Source organism: Pongo abelii, chromosome 7 (genome assembly GCF_028885655.2).
Source record: "Pongo abelii isolate AG06213 chromosome 7, NHGRI_mPonAbe1-v2.0_pri, whole genome shotgun sequence".
NCBI lineage: Eukaryota > Metazoa > Chordata > Mammalia > Primates > Hominidae > Pongo > Pongo abelii.
In genome coordinates this window covers 135,847,756-135,869,570 of record NC_071992.2, presented here as the reverse complement: position 1 = coordinate 135,869,570, position 21,815 = coordinate 135,847,756, and the positions used below count along the sequence as shown (strand labels likewise).

At 37.5% G+C, this 21,815-nt stretch overlaps 2 protein-coding genes and 1 non-coding gene across 9 annotated transcripts in view; 2 read left to right on the top strand and 1 right to left on the bottom strand.

Annotated features, from left to right (window-relative positions):
* The window catches only part of ENPP2 (ectonucleotide pyrophosphatase/phosphodiesterase 2), a 116,332-nt gene that overhangs the window by 37,386 nt on the left and 57,131 nt on the right, over positions 1–21,815 (top strand). For all 7 annotated transcript variants that reach the window (XM_054560967.2, XM_024250610.3, NM_001133090.1 and 4 more), the window contains 6 exon segments: positions 9,323–9,478; positions 14,517–14,642; positions 16,752–16,812; positions 18,511–18,608; positions 18,831–18,910; positions 19,786–19,905. In XM_054560967.2, the coding sequence (XP_054416942.2) occupies positions 9,323–9,478; positions 14,517–14,642; positions 16,752–16,812; positions 18,511–18,608; positions 18,831–18,910; positions 19,786–19,905 (641 nt within the window).
* Positions 4,402–4,478, bottom strand: LOC112134794 (small nucleolar RNA SNORD55/SNORD39). Its single transcript, XR_002916145.1, has one exon. It is a non-coding gene; the product is annotated as a small nucleolar RNA SNORD55/SNORD39 (small nucleolar RNA).
* On the top strand, positions 16,823–18,502 carry LOC112134685 (cytochrome c-like). The gene has a single exon (XM_054518791.2). The coding sequence runs from the start codon at positions 17,595–17,597 to the stop codon at positions 17,907–17,909; it is 315 nt and encodes a 104-aa protein (XP_054374766.1). The 5' UTR covers positions 16,823–17,594; the 3' UTR covers positions 17,910–18,502.

Genomic DNA, 21,815 nt, shown 5'->3' with positions numbered 1-21,815 from the left:
CCATTCAAAAGCATGCAGTTGTTTAGTAACCATAGCTTCTCAGAGTCCTCAACAATAGCTGAGAATGTTCTGCACACATGGATGCCCTTGCTGCTGTACTATGGACTGGGGTGTTAGTTTCAAGGTTGTGGCAGTGCAAACAGACTGTCATAATTAATTAACTAACACACTTGTTACCTGGATTTATTGTTAGGATAGGAAATAATGGCTGAACAGGATTTTTTATACCAGGTCATAAAAGATTTATAGATTTATTAGGAGATATGAAATGAGAAAAGCTACTTATAATTCTGTTGGGTAAATACAATGGGCATTCAGCTTAATGAGATGGTGAGATGGCTGGAATAAATTTTCTAAGAAAATATAAGCCATAACTGCAATTTATTTTGACATCTTTTTCTCATATGTCTGATGTGGCCCACTTGATTTGCCTTTAAGACTGCAAGAGAATTTATATGTCTACAGGTGTCTGTGCACTCGCAGAGTGTATGTTTGTGGTGTTAGGCAGGAGTCTATTTTATTGAAACTTGTGATTTAGAAACTGTCTCCAGGTGGAAATAGAATATCCTCTTTGAGATGTAAGTAATTTAATTCTTAAAAGACAAAAGGAAATTTGTGAGCTTGTGAATAGCTGGTTAACAGAGACTTAAAAGCACATGTACCCTAAAACTTAAAGTATAATAATAATAAAAACAAAACAAAACAAAGCAAAACAAAAAAGCTCAGTTTAATTCATCATTGTTTTTAGTGGCTTGAAAGGAAAGTTGAAAAGTATGTGAATGAAATTCATAGGTTCATAAGAAATGTAGACTGTCACTAACAACTTTATGGGTAAAGCTTTTCTTTGAGAATCATAGGGAAATCAGAAAATGGTACTAGAGGTGAGAAAGTTTATGTTCATTTGATAATTTTAGAAATTTTGTTCTGCAATGAAAAGCTATTTAAATGTTGGCATGGGAGAATGCAGGAAACTGTAAAGGGGACTTAGATCAGCCATTTGCTCTGTGAGCAAAACTCTGTCATCAGGATTATCCTGTTATGGGGCTTTATATGAAATTTCAGGTAGAAATTGGGGAGTTTAAGTCAATGGAATAAAGTTATCTGAACTGGAAGCTAAGGAGGGTACAGATTTTTCAGTTCTTTGTTAAATGGGGCTGTAGTGTAGTGATTTTTCATTTATCTGAAAGCTGTAGAGACTCCTCTATCTAGTTTACATACTCAGAAACCTCAGTCTTCCATGAAGTTTAACCTGGATTTTTGAATCAATAAAATCAGCAAATCTTCCCCAAAATTATATTTTGAAAAGAACTTCTAAAATTTGAAACCTATGTACAAAAATTTGAAAAACCTTTTGTTAATGAAAAAAATACTGTAGTTACAGTGAGATGATCTAAAATTTTATCCAGGCCTTTGCTACCTCATACAAGGCCTAGAGATCTAATTTTCCAACCAGGAAAATGGGGATAAAGTCACTTTTATTTATCTGAAAAAAAGTTTTTGAAAATGCCTTTAAGGCTGATGAGGGCTATAAGGTGTTAAGTATATAATAATGCATTTAATTAATCTTCAATTAGGTTTGAAGGCCAGTGTTTGAACTTATACCTTATCGAGTTAACAATACCTTTAATTTTAAATGACAACATTTCATTGTTTGGTAGCAGATGTGCAAATCATTCAGATTTATGCTACTGATGACCATTAAATTCTATTTAAGTGGTTTAGATGTTGAATTAAAGTTTTTAACTTTAAACTTCAATTACGTAGAAATCTTTTTTTCCTTCTAGTTTGTGAGCTCTATATGAGGACATTGTATGTATGTATGTATGTATGTATTTTTTGAGAGAGAGTCTCACTCTGTCACCCAGACTGGAGCGCAGTGGCGTGATCTCAGCTCACTGCAACCTCCACCTCCCAGGTTCAAGCGATTCTCCTGCCTTAGCCTCCTGAGTAGCTGAGATTACAGGCGCCCACCACCGTGCCTGGCTAATTTTTGTATTTTTAGTAGAGATGAGGTTTCACCATGTTAGCCAGGCTCGTCTCGAACTCCTGACCTCAGGTGATCCACTTGCCTCGGCCTCCCAAAGTGCTAGGATTACAGGCAAGAGTCACCGAGGCCAGTCACGACATTGTATTTATAAGTGTTTTGAAAGCACAGGTGTTTAAAAACTTCCCAGGTGGACCTCTTTATTAAAAAAAAAAGTTTATGAAATCTGGCCTAGCAGCTGTGAAGAGGAGAGAACAGTGATGTTGCAGTAATGGATATTTATAAAAAGTTATGTATTTAGGAAGCAAAGATACTGACATGTAGGCCTGTGTGTAAGTTCTATTTACTAAAAAATGAGGTCAGAAACATCAAGAAAAAATGGCAAATTCAATACAAAAATGTATGACCAGAAAGAACGAACCATATACTCCAGAAGAGGCATAATACAGTATTAATTCTAGAGCTGAGCAGCATCTTGAATGCCACACACACTGTCCTCTGCCTTGCCCTGTGGGTTATGCTTCAAACAGGGCAGCAGACACAGGGGAACTTGTCCTGTTTTAATGCTCTTGAGAAAAGGAGCTGGTATAACCACAGCTGGTAACACATTTTAAGGTTTTACTCTCACTTTCAGGAAACACCTGGGCTAAGAACCAAGGAGAATGGGAGGAACAGATAGAGAGCAGTATCATAAACAGGAGTAGACAAAGCTTAGAAGAACCTTCCCCCTTTAGGGTAAGCTAAATGTTTCCAGACTTAAATACTGCCTCTTCTATTGGCCATCATCCAGATTTGAGTATCTGCATCTTTAATGGGGGCATTTAGAGGGAAATATGATTGGGAGCGTAAGATCAAGTAATGCTTTGGCCATAACTTTTGTAATTGGTTAGGCTCCTTCCAATAATTTAAATCATCAATAGTTTTGTTGTATCTTATGGAACAAATGGCACTAGAATTCTTTTTTTGTTGTTGTTTTTTGAGATGGAGTTTCGCTCTTGTTGCCCAGGCTGGAGTGCAATGGCATGATCTCGGCTCACTGCAACCTCCGCCTCAAGCAATTCTCCTGCCTCAGCCCTAGCTGAGATTACAGGCGTGCACCCCCATGCCCGGCTGATTTTGTATTTTTAGTAGAGATGGGTTTTCTCCATGTTTGTCAGGCTGGTCTTGAACTCCCGACCTCAGGTGATTGGCCCGCCTTGGCCACCCAAAGTGCTCGGATTACAGGCGTGAGCCACCGTGCCTGGCTGGCACTAGAATTCTACAACCCTACCTCTCTATACACATTGTAAGATGGAATATTCTAGATGTAAAGTTGACTTAAGTAAAAGTAATTGTACCTGTTTCTGTCAGAATTATGAATTTGAATGAAATAAAGTATGTTTTACATTGGTGTTTCTTTAAATCATGAAATTATGCTTCTCTGAAAAATAAGAAATGCATTGCATTGTTGTTATACATGTCATATATGTACCTATGTGTATTTTAAAATTTGAGGTTTCTATTTTTAAAAAGAACACTATATAAAACTATGAACATTTGTTTTTCAAGATTCTGGAACTGACTTGCATCTTTGAAGTAAAATAACATCATTTGAATATGTAATTTAAAAGGCAGCAATAGAATTTGAATCTCATAAAGGTATTAGCAAATGCCTCATAAGAAATTCCAAGCCTCCATCCTACTTATCACATATTTCTGCCTTGATACATTTGAGCGTACTTTTTGTTTGTTTTAGTTGTTTTCTGAGCTTTTATGGCTATCTCAGTAATGATGAAAATTAGGGATACCACAAGTTCATTGATGTTTCAGTTTTTATTCCACCTCTCAATAAGTTACACATCTGAAGTGCTTACATCAATGTTCTCTTGATTTAGGTCAAGTAAAGGAAGACAACAGATTTTAAAACTCAGACTTCTAATAAATCGGATAATCTTTCCCTATTTGACATTACATCAGGTACAATAAAGAGAGAAGTCCTAAAAACTTCAAATGCATGCAGGAACAAAGGGCTAAGGGATAAGCAGAATGTTCAGATAAATGGCTTTGGCGAGCCTAGAAATGACATTTAACATTGTTCTCCTTCTGCTTCTTGCTTTTTCTTGATTTTAAACATCTTAGGCTGGGTGTAGGGAGAAGGACAGGGAACGTGAAGACTCCGAGTATACTGACTTGATTTTTATCAACTACATGAATGTATTATCACCCCAAAACTATGTACCTCTGTTATTTGTCCATAAAAAATGATTAAAAAAAGAATATGAAGGTGGATTGCAGAACTCCTAGGAAAACAGTTGGGACTAGAGCTTGTCATGAAAGAAGATGGCTGGGATGGAATAGACCCTGGAAAGGCAGAGTGAATATTCCACTCTATTGTTCTATTTTATTTATTTGTTAATCATTTTATTTATTTATTTTTTTGTACACTCAACTCATCAAGATTGTCTTTTCCATTGCACACAGGAGTGTGTGGCATTACTGAGTGTCATCATACACTCACTCTATTTTATTTAAAAGAGATAGGCTGGGCGCGGTGGCTCACGCCTGTAATCCCAGCATTTTGGGAGGCCAAGGCGGGCGGATCACGAGGTTAGGAGATCGAGACCATCCTGGCTAACATGGTGAAACCCCGTCTCTACTAAAAATACAAAAAATTAGCTGGGCGTGGTGGCAGGCACCTGTAGTCCCAGCTACTCAGGAGGCTGAGGCAGGAGAATGGTGTGAACCCAGGAGACGGAGCTTGCAGGGAGCCAAGATCGTGCCACTGCACTCCAGCCTGGGTGACAGAGGGAGACTCCATCTCAAAAAAAAAAAAAAAAAAAAAAAAAAAAAAAAAGGATAGCAGCATGGCTGGGCGCAGTGGCTCACGCCTGTAATCCCAGCACTTTGGGAGGCTGAGGCAGGCGGATCACGAGGTCAGGAGTTCAAGACCAGCCTGACTAACATGGTGAAACCCCGTCTCTACCAAAAATACAAAAAATTAGCCAGGCATAGTGGCGGGTGCCTGTTATTCCAGCTACTCAGGAGGCTGAGGCAGGAGAATCACTTCAACCCAGGAGGCGGGGGTTGCAGTGAGCCGAGATCGCGCCATTACACTCCAGCCTGGGTGACAAGAGCAAAACCCTGTCTCAGAAAAGAAAAAAATAAAAAGAAAAAAATAGATAGCAGCTCAAATTTATTTGGGTTATTGGTTTATAAGAGGTTCTATATGGCTCAAACTACCTTCCCTTTTTCCTTCCTGTCATTCTCAGCTGAATTCAAATCATCCGAGAGTGAATTTTGACATAGGTCTATCCTAATCCACCCAGCCCCAGGAATATACTCTAATTTGAAGCTGTCAATAACTTGATCTTAAATACAGTACTTCTTTTGAGATACATCTTGGCATTATGAGTGTAAGGCTAACCCTAACAAAGTTGTCTTTAGTTTTGCTTGTCTTTAGGTTTGGCAAGAACTGTAACTGATAGGGACCGACTATTAAGTGAGATTCAATTATTTTTCAAAAACAAAGCAAAGGACAAATTTAGAGAACGATTAATGTTGTAAGAAAATAGTAAAAATCAGGTGAATGAGTGAAGAAAGATTAAATGTGGCTAAAAATTCACACGGATATTCTGAAAGTAAAGAAAGAAATAGGCTGGGTGTGGTGGCTCAAGCCTCTAACCCCAGCACTTTGGGAGGCCAAAGCAGGTGGATCACCTGAGGTCAGGAGTTAAAGACCAGCCTGACCAACATGGTGAAACCCCGTCTCTACTAAAATTATGAAAATTGCTGGGCATGGTGGTGGGTGCCTGTAATCCCAGCTACTCAGGAGGCTGAGGCAGAAGAACCCTTTGAACCCGGGAGGCGGAGGTTGCAGTGAGCCGAGATCACATCACTGCACTCCAGCCTGGGCAACAAGAGCAAAACTCCGTCTCAAAAAAAAAAAGAAGAACGAAAAAAATAGGGAAGAAACGATGATGAAGGAAAGCAAGGCGTGTGGTTGCAGGACAATTTCAAATGCATGCAGGAACACTGCACATCTGTAAACAAATTGCCTTTAGATCTCTTTGAAGTATCTCAGCTATCAGCATAGCTAAGCTTATTTATTTAAGCAGCTCGTGGGAATGAATTCTACTGAAAATTTACTAGAATGCTGTTGAAATGAGTCTATCTAAGCAGTATCCTTAAGGAATATTCAATTGTAAGTACTTTCCTTATATTTATTTTTACTGTAGGACTTTCTCTATTTTTTTCTTGTTTTTCATTTTTTTTTTTTTGTTTTACTTCTCAATCCCTCCTGCCTCCATGGTTTCTTATGGTTCAGCATCCACTCTTGATAGGTTGGTCAAAGACAGTAGAAAAATGTGCTTCATGGACCACTGCATTGGAAATGAATATTATTTTCTAAACTGAACTCGTATGGTTTGTATGTCTTTCAACATCCTAGGAGCAACCGTGCAAAAGTGTTTCACATCTCATGGTCTGGTAAATCTGTTTGCTTTAGTTGAACTGATCTGATGCCATAAAGGCTGGGATTGGATGACTCTGACTTTAACGAGGACGAAGGACTAAGGGATGAGCAGAATGTTCAGATAAATGGCTTGGGTGAACCTAGAAGTGACATTTAACATCTGTTCTTCTCCTGCTTCTTGCTTTTTCTTGATTTTAAAAGTAAGACATGAATTAGAAAAAATGAAAAATTTATAAGCATGTAAATAAGAAAATAAAATTATAAATCGCATGTCAATAATATTTGTTAAGATATTTACATACATGGTATATATTTTATACATATATACACATACCCACACACACATATATTATATGGTTTATATTTTGTACATATATATACATGCCCACACACACATCTATTATACGGTATATATTTTGTACATATACACGTACCCACACACACAGATATTATATGACATGTATTTTGTTCATATGTATACATACCCACAAAGACATATATTATACAGTATATATTTTGTACATAAATATACATACCCACACGCACATATATTGTATGGTATGTATATATAATGAGAGAGAAGGAAAGAGAAAGTAAGTAAGCAAACAAAAAGACCAGGCAACTACCTGTGAATTTGTAGAATGTTAGAAATTTCAAACAACAGGAAGGTAAAAATCTTCTTCCTCTTTCTTTCTCATTTTCCCTAAATGTAATTCCATAAACTGTTTCTTACAGAAGGAAAAAGTTTATTCACACCTGCATTTTAAAAATGTGATGCAAACTTGGACATTTTCTCCCTCCTTCTGCCCTACCCTGTCTCTCACTCGTTTCTAGTTCTGGCTCTGTTTTTATTTCTATCTTCATTTCTATCCTTATTGTCCTGTTTATCTCTATTTTTAAACACAAAGTCTAATATATAACACTCTATCCTGTATTTATTCTTTAAACAACTTATTTATATATTTTGTAGATCTTTCCATATTAGCCTACACAGATCTGACTCATTCTTTTTAAGGAGTGTGCAATAGTCCACTTATGGTGCAATAGTCCACTTATGGATATAGCGATTCTTTCTTTCTTGATGGGAAAAACAACTTTGGTTGATTTCAGGATCTCTTTACCTGTAACAAAAGGACTGCAATGAACAATGGACATTTTTTGTACATGTAGCTTGGCAAACTGTTGCAAATTTGTGTAAATGGTAAATTTCTAGTAATAGAATTTCTGGGTGAAACATTTATAAGCATTTAAAAATGTTGATAGGTCTTTCTAAATTACATTCTACTTTACAAAAATTTTAATTCCTAGAAACAGTTATGAGGCTGTTTATATTTTCCATTTATCAGAAATTATTTTGTAAATTGAGATGAGAATCTAACTTAATTATTTGTAGTCCCTGCTTACTGATTGGGTCCCATCCACAACATTAATCTACTTATTTTCTAGTATCAGACTACTTTGATTATTTAACTTCAGAATATACTTTGCTATCTAGTCTTTATCAAATTACTTTTCCTTTTCAGAGGTTTTCTATTTTAAAATATTTTATTTTTAAATAAGCGTTTAATATTCTTTCAAGTTTCATGAACTCTCAATATTTTTGGCTGTGATTGCATTGAGACTTCCGGTTTGTTTGGGAAGAATTAATATTTTCATAATATTGATATTTTTACCTTTAAGGTGATATGTCTTTCATTTTAATTAGATCATATATATATATATATATATATATATATATATTTTAAGACAGAGTTTCACTCTGTCACCCAGGCTGGAGTGTAATAGTGCGATCTCGGCTCACTGCAACTTCTGCCTCCCAGGTTTGGGCAATTCTCCTGTCTCAGCCTCCTGAGTAGCTGTTATTACAGGCACCCGCCACCACGCCGGGCTAATTTTTGTATTTTTAGTAGAGACTGGGTTTTACCGTGTTGGCCAGGCTGGTCTTGAACGTCTGACCTCAGATGATCCACCAACCTCGGCCTCCCAAAGTGCTGGGATTACAGGTGTGAGGCACCTCACCCCACCTTAATGAGATCTTAAAAAAATATTTTTGGTAGAGTTTTCTTATGTTCTTCATGTAAGTTCTACATACATGTGATTAAATAAAATATACCAAATAAAATACCTAGCTATTTTATCATTTAGGCACTATTGAGAATGAAACTTCCATTTAATTTTGAAACTATATTTTGTGCATATTACAAATTTGTGGAATTTTTATCTCACTGAATTCTTTTTTTCCCCAAATTTTAGTTGATTTTTTTGATTTCTGATATAAACTTATATCATGTGAAAATATTGATGGAGGATTTTTTTGAGAAGCCGAGATTGTAGAGCTTGTATTTGTAAAACACTAGCTGAAACTGTAAAAGTCTTCTATTCCAATCTCATATATTCATTCTGTTCTTGGAACATTTGAGCTGAATTTCCCTTGCAAAAAGTTTTGAATTTTTAAATAGGGACATGCTCTCTTGTTTCTAAGGGTATGGATCAAGGTACTGTTTTCTGTGGTCATCATTAGCACCCACAGGGGCACTAACCATCACAGATTTGCAGTAATAATAATTATAAATAGTAATTGAACTAATCACCAAAACTTGTTATTCTTTCTATATGTCTGACATGCGGCTAAGTGTTTTACATGGACTGATTCATTTAATTCTCATTTCAACATAGAGTTACTTTTATGAGTCCCCCACTTTGCAGATGAGGAAATCGTAGAACAAGGAAGTTGGGCAACCTGCCCAGGGTACATGGGTAGCAAGTAATGGAGCCAGTCTTCTCCTCCAGAGTCCACTGCAGCATCACACCACACAGCTTCCCAGTGCCACCTTTCCATGGTGACATGACCACTCCAATCCATTGTTTTTGCCTCTTGTTCTTTGCAGTGCTATCAGACTCCCCCTGGACCAACATCTCCGGATCTTGCAAGGGCAGGTGCTTCGAACTTCAAGAGGCTGGACCTCCTGATTGTCGCTGTGACAACTTGTGTAAGAGCTATACCAGTTGCTGCCATGACTTTGATGAGCTCTGTTTGAAGACAGGTACGTAACTTATGAGTCCTCTCTACCTTTAAGTAGATGGCTTAAAGACTGCCTGCTATTGTATGCATCCTGGAGTGGCCACCCTGCTTCGGTCTATGCAAATTGTGGATTTTAGTTTTGTTTGTTGAATGATTATTGGTTGTATGAAGAGCATACCCTATGTCAATGACCATTGTTTCCACACAAGATCCAGCAGAGGAAGGTTCTTTGCAGCTGCAGTCATGATGTGCTGGTTTTGCAAATGTTTTTTGTTTTTGTTTTTGTTTCTTCACCTTCATCCTTTCTATATCTTCCTGTCAATTCCCACATTCACTGCTAGGGCGTGTGGGCTAAAATTGTGTATGTTCTTTTAAATTATTTATTTATTTATTAAGAGAGAGCATCTCACTGTGTTGGTCAGTTTGGTCTTGAACTCCTGGCTTCAAGCAATCTTCCCGCCTTGGCCTCTCAAAGTGCTGGGATTATAGGAGTGAGCCACTGCGCCTGGCCTAATTGTGTACATTCTTAAAAAAAATTTTTTTTCTTGCTTACCGAGCTTCTAGCATTTGTTTTACTTCATCTTATTGTATAGTAACTGTTAGTGTGTCTGTCATTCCCAGCTGTCTGTGCAAACGGAAAATTGTTATGGAATTCTGTTTGGAGTCTCACGCTCTGGGTAGCTCTAAAATCTTCCTCCACACTTTTTGTGACTTTCTTTACATTTCTTTTGTACTGGAACCGTTACTAGGATATACAGGCTTCTGTATGAATGCACATGAGTTGAGAAAAACACCTCTGGGGACTTCTGCCATCCCACCTACTCTGTTTTCAAAGCCCAATATTTCAGATAGGATTTTTGAGATATCTCGTAAGCTATCCACTATGCTTCTGGACAACACCATACTCAAACTATCTGAGAAAGACAACTGTCAGTTCTGTTCTTGACATCACCAGAAGCAGTTTCCACAGTTTCCTTGGCAGGTTATTTCTTGTTTTTGGACTTTTATGCTTAGACAATTTTTTCAAAGACCTAACTCTTACTATCATTGCTGTTAGTTTGATCTTTCAAATGTTATCATTAGAAACAGATATTACTGTGTTTTGCTTAAGTGGTAGCTCTTGATTTATATGAAATCCAACATAAACTTCCTTACTAGTTCTGATTTGTTTTCCTCCTGCATCCCTGCAATAAGAACAGCTTCATTAGGCTGTTTTTTGCAGAATACATTTTCCAACCATTTGACCACTTTTTTGGGGGTTGCTTTCCTTTGGAACTTCTCCCAGTTTCTTTTAGTTGTGGGTCTGCAAACTAAATTGCTGAGACTATTGTAAGCTGAATGTATAGATGGAACAGATGTTCCAGCAGAGTTTTTTTGCTCTAAAACGTTATTTCAAGCCAGCAATCTGTGTTTGCTTGGCACTGAGGAATTTACTAATGTTTTATGTTTCCTCCTTACCTTGAATATCTTGTCTGTGGCATGTCATATCAAACTTCTAGATTTCTGGACTTAGAATTCTTTGCAAAATGTTATGAATCCCTGACTCTATCTTAGCTCTCTTTTGAATGTCATTCATGCCTTTGTTCCTCAATTTATTAAGGATGGGATATAATAATATCTTATAGTCCATTTCTCTGTGTACAAAGATAACATGTCCTGAATGTGAAGGAATCAAATATCAAATAATAATAAAAGGATGAAGAGAAAAACAAAAGGCTCTGAGATTCTCCTTTGCTGAGGGAGCACTGCCTAGAAACAACCACAGTGTTTCAGTGAAACTTTGATAACTCTGTGTGTGTGTGTGTTTTCAGTATGTATCTGTGTGTGCACGTATACTTTTCCAACTGTGTGTATATATATGCATGTGTGTGAAAGTATCTGTATTAATAAATCTTTATACACATCATCCTTTTGAATGGCTACATAATATTCCATTGAACTGTTGCAACCTAATTCACTGAGTAATTAAATGCATATTTCCCCGAGTTTTGCTATTATGAATGATGTATCAATGAATATAATTGATGCATGTTCATACTTTTGTCTATTTTCCTTAAGATAAATTTTTGGAAGTGGGATTTTGGGGTCAAAGTATATATGCATTTTTTAAATTTAAATATACATTACCAAATTATACTTCTGAAAGTTTATGTTTCTACCAAAGGACACAAGGGCCTTTCATCACTTCCTTTTCAGCACTGAATACTCTTATTTTTAAAAATACTTTTAAAATAATCTGGTAGGTGACCTCATCCTTATTTTCCAATAAGGTTAAATATTTTTTATGTTTATTCCCATGTTTGCTTTGAAAATTACACAGATATCTGACTTGTCCTTTGTGTATAGTTCACTTTAAACTCTGGATTTATTTTTTATTTCATTCGTACATAAAGACAATAGTTCCTCAATAAACATAACTTATTAATAATGATATTATTTTGTAAGTAATGTAGATGTGATTTTCTTATGGAATTAGGAGTGGAATAAAAGTTTATTGGTGGATAGAATCACCTTGAATTGAAAAACCCCACAATATCTATAGTCAAAGCAACCTTAGAAAATTGCTCATCATTGGGAAGAGCAGGTCATGGGAAAAGCAATTCTAAGCACTTAATCTGCTCGAGAAGAAAAAGGAATGGAAATGGGATATTAAAAAACCAGAATGGCTGGGCATGGTGGCTCACGCCTGTAATCTCAGCACTTTGGGAGGCTGAGGGAGGTGGATCACTTGAGGTCAGGAGTTCGAGACCAGCCTGGCCAGCATGATGAAATCCCATCTCTACTAAAAATACAAAAATTACCCAGGCATGGTGGGAGGCACCTGTAATCCCAGTTTCTTGGGAGGCTGAGTCAGGAGAATCACTTGAACCTGAAAGGTAGAGGTTGCAGTGAGCTGAGATTATGCCACTGCACTCTAGCCCAGGCGACAGAGTGAGACTCTGTCTCAAAAAAACAAAACAAAACAACAAAAAATATCAGAGAGCAGAATCAGGATGCAAAGATAATTCTAAAAGAATAAAAATTAAATAGTAGTTGCATGGTTTTCTGGCTAATGATTTACCAAAAGGGGCAGGGGTAGCACTTATGCCAAACAACTAATATCTCTCTTTTTTTTTCTTTTGAGATGTAGTCTCCCCCTGTCACCCATGCTGGAGTGCAATGGCGTGATCTTGGCTCACTGCAACCTCTGCCTCTCGGGTTCAAGCGATTCTCCTGCCTTAGCCTCCCGAGTAGCTGGAATTACAGGCATGCACAACCATGCCCGGCTAATTTTTTGTATCTTTAGTAGAGACGGCGTTTCACCATGTTGGCCAGGCTGGTCTCGAACTCCTGACCTCACGACCCACCTGCCTCGGCCTCTCAAAGTGCTGGGATTACAGGCATGAGCCACTGAGCCTAGCTCATAATATCTCTTTATTAATGTATTCACCTAACAATAATTTCTCTTGGTAGAATATTACTAAGAGGCAGGATTGCTTTCAAAATCATTCCTTTCCACTTATCACATATTTTAAGAGATAAAGACCTGAAGTGTTCATATGTATTTTAGCTCAGTGACACCTTTCTTGACCATTCTACTTCCTGGAGTAGCATCTATTTCACCCTGTCTTTCTGTCAATGCCACCTGTTACTTCCTTCAGAACACTTGGCACAAGCTGAAATGATCTTGCTTATTGGTTTGCTTGCCTATGATCTGTCTTTTCCAATTGGAATGTAAGCTCCATGAAGACAGACCTAGTCTCTCCTGTTCTTTATGACATCCTGGCACCGAGAACACGGAAAACATGGTATAAGAGTCAATGAGTAAATGAATCAACTATGAAAGTTCTCAGTAGAGTAGTTCTGAATTTAAAGAGTTGTATTTTATCTCCATGGTCATTTCCAATTCAATTTAATACATATTGATTGAACACCTAGCATGTGTCAGGCGCAGTCTCCCAGGCTTACAGTCTGCCACTGGAAATAGAAGAGCGAAGAGAGAGGTGTCACTTTTCCTGACATGGTGCTTACACTCTAGCAGATGAAAAAGTCAAAAAACACAGCACTCCTTTTAAAATGGAAAGGTTATTTTTCTGAATGTAAGAATTAAGCAGTGAGCTCTCAATCAGGTACACACAGAGGGAAATCTGTAACCCATTTACTTGGCTTGAAAGTAGGAACTCTGACCTGTCATTGTAGGTAGGACCACACTGGGTCAGTGGTTAGAATCTTGAGCAAACATTGTAATGCCCCCTTTATACACTTCACATCCTATTTAGGACTTTAACCTCCAGGTGCAGATAGAAACCATGTAGTTGTCCTGTTATTTGTGTTTGAATCACACTGATTAATGCTAAGCACAGCTACTTTAGGCTAGGCGCTGTGGCTTATGCCTGTAATCCCAGCACATTGGGAAGCTGAGGTGGGAGGATCACCTGAGGTCAGGAGTTTGAGACCAGCCTGGCCAACATGGTGAAACCCCGTCTCTACTAAAAATACAAAAATTAGCCAGGTGTGGTGGCATATGTTTGTAATCCCAACTACTCAGGAGGCTGAGGCGGGATAATCGCTTGAACCAGGGAGGCAGAGGTTATAGTGAGCCGAGATTGCGCCACGGCACTCCAGACTGGGCAAGAGAGCAAGACTCTGTCAAAAATAAATAAATAAATAAAATAAAAATAAAGCTAAGCACACCCACTTCAGAAAGTAAAACAGCCAAGCTATAGAGGCTGTCCCTACAACAATAGATAGCCCTATCATAAACCTTTGATGCCATAAATTTGTTGGGTCCTTTAGGACAATTCCAGAATGGTAGGGATACTTGCTTGCCTTTCAGGGCCCCATTTTCCCAAAGGAACCCAATTGAATTTTGATGTTGTTCTCTGATTTGAAAACTTAGAAATTCATCTTATCTGTAAGTTCTCCAAACGTCCTCTGGGCCTCAAGCCAACTCAAATTTCACAAGCAGAGTAAATGATGTGAGATTTTAGCTCTCTTCATTGGAAATCCTGTAAGCAATTGTGGCTTCTTTCATTTGGTTAGTGTGCAGCAGTGAAAATGTTTTATTGGGATGATTTTAGCCCGTGGCTGGGAGTGTACTAAGGACAGATGTGGAGAAGTCAGAAATGAAGAAAATGCCTGTCACTGCTCGGAGGACTGCTTGGCCAGGGGAGACTGCTGTACCAATTACCAAGTGGTTTGCAAAGGTAGGTGTTTCTTTGGATCGGCCTGAGCTTTAAAAGAATAAAAACTGGAGGTGCTCCAGGAGATCCTGGATGCTAGGAATAGACCACATTGGATATGAGTTTGGGAGGAAGGAATGAATTGTCCTTTTTAATTTCTCATGCTTCTTCATTAGTTTTGCTACTCTGCATTTCACAGATCTGAAGTAACAAGGAAAGAAACCAGAATTTCTTAATTAGACGGAACCATAATAATGAAGAGATTTCTAAATTTCCTGTCTTGGTTTTAGGTCAAGTTTTCTAGAAGCAGAGCCTGAGACAGGAATTCGGTACATGCAGTTTATTGAGGAAACGGATATACTGCAGGAAAACCATGTCGGAGGAAAGGGAAGCAGGATAGGGAAGTAGGAGTGTGGAGAGACAAGTGAGGGCGTGCTCTCAGTTAGCCTCACCTCCCTCTATTGCTTGCTTTGAAAAGTAAATCCAGGTCACTACTCTTGAGGCAAGGAGCCAGGGCTTTTTTATCCATTGGATGTACACTGTTCACCAAGGCATTGGCAACTGCCCAGGGATGGGGGTACTTGCTGGTAAAGGGGATGAGGGGGCCAGCATTTCCTGTTCTACCCCAAAGCCATATATGCATGAGTGTTGGGTTTGTCTGGTTGATGGTGGAATATGATGCTTTTATTCCAAAAATTAACAATAGTTAATGGACTACAGAAAATATAAAAGACGCAGTTACTCTCTTTAATGGGTTTAAGTTGCTGTGCAACCCACTTATAGAAGTTGATGGGAAGATCCAAGAATCTTTATCTATTATTTGTAAGTCACTTTTTCAATTTCGAAATCAAGTCCTTTTCATTATCTCTGATGTGGAATATTTAAGAAGAAGTTCGTTAAAAGATTTCAGGAAAAAAATCAAGTCAGTTCTGCAATATGTAAGGTGTTTAGTTGTGGCAAGAGGGTGTTATATTAATATATTTGAAGAATTTCCCCATACGCAAACAATTATTGTATTGTTAATTTCCCCTACCCAATAATTATGCTTTTATTTTGAAGCATAAAATTGGTTGAGAATTTATTTCCCTTTCCTTTTTAATTTTCCTGTGCAGTAAGTGTACCAGGAAGCCACAAAGGCTGTTAGAAATAATTTTTTTTTTTTTTTTTTAAAAAGAAGCCCTTGGTATCATTGATCATTGAATCATTAAGCATTGGCTTTTACTGGTTTAAAATTCTAGTTTCAGTACTTTTGTGAGGCCCACGTGTGTGCTCTGGGTTACTATATGTGTAGTAAATCTTCTTTATTTTAAGGAGCATAGTAGTTACCCCATTGTCCAGTAGTTAGAGTCTTATTGACCAGAGAAGATTTCCAGTTCTCTTTACATGGGAGCAATTTCTCCAATGTGTTGGTTACAAATTTTACTTCTGTTCAGGACATGTAACTTTTGTTTCTCTTAAAATAATTTAAGGCATATTCTTTTGATAATTTTTATTCTCTTCAAAGGAAAGCTTATTTTTTATCTGAGGCCTTTTCTGTTCTCTATTCTCGATGTTATGCTCTTAGATCTTGGTGGAAGATAAAAAGTGAAATTTAGCATTTTTTTCTTTCTAAATTCAAGGGCTGTATGGAGATTTATTGGCAAATAATCTTTCTTTTGTGATCTTCCACTTATTATCTCTGTAGATTCTAAGCCTTTTTTTTTTTTTTTTTGAAGCATCTAAAGGGGAAGTTTTGTCATGCTTTCTATGGCTTTGAGATCTCCAGTGGTGGAGAAAAGAATGTTCCATCTAATGACCAAACAGTTTATTTCTGGAGGGATACAAACATGAAATTTTGTTCACTGACGCCACTGGTTTTTTTAATCTACAAACCATTTAGACTCGGAAGGCTCAAATAAACACCTCACCACTTGTGGTTATTAAATCTTAGCTTTCCCATCATGTATGGGTGTACTTTATAAGCCAAACCAGACACTAGATTTTTTTTTCAGAATTTTTCTTTTTTTCTTTTTTTTTTCTGGTGATATCCCATAAAGAAAGTATCAAACAGGACACAGATCCCGGAATTGTGAGCTTCAAGGCATGGCATTTGTAATTAGATTCAACAATACATTTACCCATTTTTCCTTATAGGAGAGTCCCATTGGGTTGATGACGACTGTGAGGAAATAAAGGCCCCAGAGTGCCCTGCAGGGTAAGTGTATTTTATGACTATTTTGAAGTTTTATGTATTAGCTGATAAACTCTCACAGGAAATGAAAAGAGAAGTATTTAGAAACAATGTGGAACTGAAATCCTCTTATACAGGCAAACTTATGGGTACTTAGGAGTAATTCATGAGTCAAAAGGTGGAGGGTACATCTCGAAATGGTGATAGTTTTCTTCCCCCCAGTTTTCTCCAATCACCTCTGCACATATTGGGGTCTGAACATCCCCTGTATTCCACCTCAGCTGAAGATTTTACAAAGTGCATCTGAATATTCTGGCTAAGACTTTTTCTCAGTATTGTTTTTTCTGGAGTTCTTGTTTTGCCTATTTTGCGGGGAGTGGGGAATGAAAGAGGAAGTCTAGAGAACCTTTAAAATTATGTTATCCAATAAGTAATTATTACTTATTGATTACACACCTGTAATCCCAGCACTCTGGGAGGCTGAGGTGGGCATATCATTTGAGGTCAGGAGTTTGAGACCAGCCTGGCCAACATGGTGACACCCCTCCTCTACTAAAAAAAAAAATACAAAAAAAATTAGCCAGCGCTTGTAATCCCAGCTGCTTGGGAGGCAGAGGCATGAGAATCACTTGAACCCAGGAGGCAGAGGTTGCAATGAGCCCAGATTGTGCCACTGGACTCCAGCCTGGACGAAAGAGACCCCCTCTAAAAAAAAAAAAAAAAAAAAAAAGGCATCCAAGGCAGTGGGACATCTGACTTCTGAATGGGAACCTTTATAGCACCAGCGACCAAAGAGAGAATTAAATATGGGGGATGTTGAAAAAGGCAAGAGATTTTTTGTTCAGAACTGTGCCCAGTTCCACACTGTTGAAAAGGGAGGCAAACACATGGCTGAGTCAAATCTCCATGGTCTCTTTGCGGGGAAGACAGATCAGGCCATTGGATTCTCTTATACAGAGGCCCATAAGAACAAAAGCATCACCTGGGGAGAGGATACACTCATGGAGTATTTGGAGAATCCCAAGAAGCACATCCCCGGAACAAAAATGATCTTCGCAGACATGAAGAACAAGGCAGAAAGGGCGGCCTTGATAGCTCATCTCAAAAAAAGCTACCAATGAATAATAACAGGTCACTGTGTTATTTGTTACAAGACAAATATTTCATGACTTTTTAATTTGTACCATAACTTAACAGATCTCATACATAAGAATTCAGATAATGAATGACTGACAGAATATTTTTGTTGGGCAGTCTTGATTTAACCACGACTGGCTTGTGGTTAAATGGTTAAATGAATACGTTTGGTTTTTAAATTTAATTTTATTTTTTTGAGATGGAGTTTTGCTCTTGTCGGCCAGGCTGGAGTGCAATGGTGCGATCTCAGCTCACTGCAACATCTGTCTCCCCTGTTCAAGTGATTCTCCTGCCTCAGCATCCCAAGTAGCTGGGATTACAGGTGCCCACCATCACGCCCAGCTAATTTTTGTATTTGTAGTAGAGATGGGGGTTTCACCATGTTGGCCAGGCTGGTCTCGAACTCCTGACCTCAGGTGATCAGCCCGTCTCGGACTCCCAAAGTGCTGGGATTATAAGCGTAAGCCACCGCGCCCGGCGAAATTTTTTCTTGGAAATTATTGCGCCCATTATTGAGAATCACTAGGTGTAATGGCAACTCTGTGGCGATAAGGTTTCTAAAAGCTTAATGTGTTACCGTTTAAGGTTTGTTCGCCCTCCATTAATCATCTTCTCCGTGGACGGCTTCCGCGCATCATACATGAAGAAAGGCAGCAAAGTCATGCCTAATATTGAAAAACTAAGTAAGTAATTTCCATACTCTGTGTTCTTATCTGTAATCCAGGATCTCCACAGTAACAAGTGGGCTGTGGGCTTTGAGATCTATGGGCACGTAGTTTTAAATGGGTTTTATTATTTGAAATACAGAAGTGAAGGTAACACGTGTCTGAGTGTTTATAAAATGGATTTTCTATAAGCAATTCCTGTTGGTTCTCTTGTTCTAATATTTGCAATTCTCTTTCCAGGGTCTTGTGGCACACATTCTCCTTACATGAGGCCGGTGTACCCAACTAAAACCTTTCCTAACTTATACACTTTGGCCACTGTAAGTATTTTTTCAAATGATACACATTCAAAGGGCTGATTTCATCCTGGAATGACTTTAAAGGGGAGACTTTTACTTTTAAAACGTGTTCCTTAGTGTTCAAAGAAAATCTTTCTGTTTTCCACCTTATCTGGGTCATTTGTTCACAGCAAATGCCTTTTACAACTTTGTGGGTGATTGAACTTCATTCCAGCTTTAAAGCTGAAACTTTTCTCAGGTGCGGTTCTGTTTGAACACATACATTAAACTTCTCTCAAATACCAGAGGGTCTATTGTTTATTTTCTGAATTTGCAAATAAAAATGTTGACTTCATATGTATACATAATAAAACCTAAAGTATAATAATAATAATAATGATAATAAAAGAAAAAAAAAATCCAAAAAAAAAAAAAAAAAATGTTGACTTCAGGGCTATGTTTTAATTTTCAGGTACTTCAAATTCTACCACTCTTTCTTCTTTAAAACATAATTTATTTATTTATTTTTATTGATTTGGGGAGCAATAGAATTTAGAAAGAAGGAAAAGTGTATTTAGAAATAGAAGCTTCTTTGGAGGCACATGTATACATTCCAAACTAAAGGTTAATTTATTGTCATGAAAATTATTGTCATCTTCTTAAATTACAGCAGTAAAAAACCCCAATATTAAATTTCTTATAATCATATTAAGTTTCTCAGATGGCTTATAATTTGTCCCATAGATATTATTCATGTTTGCTCAAACAGATACACAGTGAAGGTTATATATGTCTTATATAATTTTGGAAATTAAGTATTGCTATAAAACCTTCTCTGCTAAGAAAATTCATACTAGAATTAATGTATGTGGATTATTGTATTGTTATTTTAACAATAAATTTGCTTTTACAAAAAGGGGCTATATCCAGAATCACATGGAATTGTTGGCAATTCAATGTATGATCCCGTATTTGATGCCACTTTTCATCTGCGAGGGCGAGAGAAATTTAATCATAGATGGTGGGGAGGTCAACCGGTAAGTTTTGCATTTATTGTGTGTCTATGTGTTTGTGTGTTCATGTATTGAGACATTTCATCCCCAAATTTGTTAGACGTGGAAAAAATGCATATAATTTCCTCATGCTTGGCAATGTTTCTGTCTTTTGATACTTTTAATATACATACAAACATGAAATATGTGTATATATGCATTATATATGTATATATATCTGATATATGTGTATATATTATATATTTATGTATGTATACATACATATGTGCACATAGAATATACATGTATGTATACATATGTGTATGTGTCTCTGTGTGTATATATGCATGCATGTTTGTGAGGCTATGATTATAAAAGTGAGATGATATGAATGTCTTCCCTAGGATTATGGTGGTGACAATGGTGATGAGGTGAATTTCAGAACTATTTTGACAAAGAAATAGTCAGATCTCATTGATTTCCCAGATTTAGGGGTATAATAAAAAAGAGAAGTGTATGACTGTGACTTCCCCAATATGTTAGCCCTGATGCTATAATAACAGAAACAGGGAAACTTGCTGGAAAAAAAGGGAACTCACTGAAATCCACAGTAAATTCATGAATTTTTAAATTTAATCTATTTTTTAAAAATCATAAAGTTAAATATAAAAAGCAGAATACTACCTTGATACTGAAATAGCAAATTAATACTTTGAAAAGAAATCACCCTGTTTACTTCAGATCAAATGACTGGGCAGAAAATAAAAAGGGCTGTAGGTGGCTTTCTACCTAATGTTTTTCCTGTGACCGTGTGTATGGTTACGCAACTTGCTTTGGTCAGACATGAGCAAAGCAGCATAAAGCCACAGTTGTTGAATGTGCAGAGCTGGGCTGAAGTGTACAAGCTTCTGGCCAGAAGTATCAGAATCACCTAGGAACATATCCCAGGGCACACAGGCAATCAGAAACATGTAGAAGTAAGATGGTAAGTGGTTCCATCTCATGCCAATTCTGATTGGAGACAGTGGCTTCCTGGAGCACTTGTTAGAGAAGAGGGCTGGGAGAACTTTGTGCACTCAACCGTGGCATGACTGGTGGGCAGTGTCTGCACACATCCGTGTATCCACCATGCCTCAATGATCTTGTACCTGGAAATGTTTGCTGCAATTTATGGACAAAGTAAGGACTATAAATAGAAATTTTTTCTTAAGGTATCTCACTTTAAGGAAAGGTCATTTGTGATCAAAATATTTATATTGCATAATAGGTAAATCAGTATGCAAGGATAAATATGAGCTTTTTATTAAAAAAATAAACATTGGAAGACTTCTTGTACATCTGCAGAAAAGTTTCTTTATAATAGATGTTCTGATTCTGCTGTCTTTATTCAGGCTGGACTCCCAGAAGTCCATAATGGCCCTAGGGTGTGATCATAGTGAAATTTGTTGACAGGGTGGATTTTTCAAAGTTTATGATAGGGGAATATTTTATGAGTAAACAAAATGATTGAAATTAGAGCTCCATTAAGCTTTCACTAGTGGGTCTTTTATATTAATTTGATCATGGAAGCAAACTTACCTGAAGAACCTTAAAGGATTAGAGATAAATAGTAATTTTATCAAATTGGATCACCTTACACCAAGTGTTGACATAAGGTTTCCTTTGGGTTAGGATGACTCAGAAGAAGATGAGGCCACATATTCATTAACTTCTGCAAAAGCGGAGCAGAGGAAATGCTGTTAACCTGCCCAATGAAGTGAAGTCTCTGTTTCAGCTCTGTTTACCTGTTTCCTCACTAACTCCCAAAGTTGACGCATCTGACCAAGTTTAGTACTTTCCTCATGCTGACCAAGATTTGTGGTGAAACTGACTAGTGTTTCCGTCATCTTGGGCAAGATGGCCACCATAAGAATTCCTAGGAGGGGCCGGGCGCGGTGGCTCATGTGCGGTGGCTC

Excerpts from the sequence above, each read along its gene's own strand:
- LOC112134685 (XM_054518791.2), top strand. The coding sequence starts at position 17,595 with ATGGGGGATGTTGAAAAAGGCAAGAGATTTTTTGTTCAGAACTGTGCC.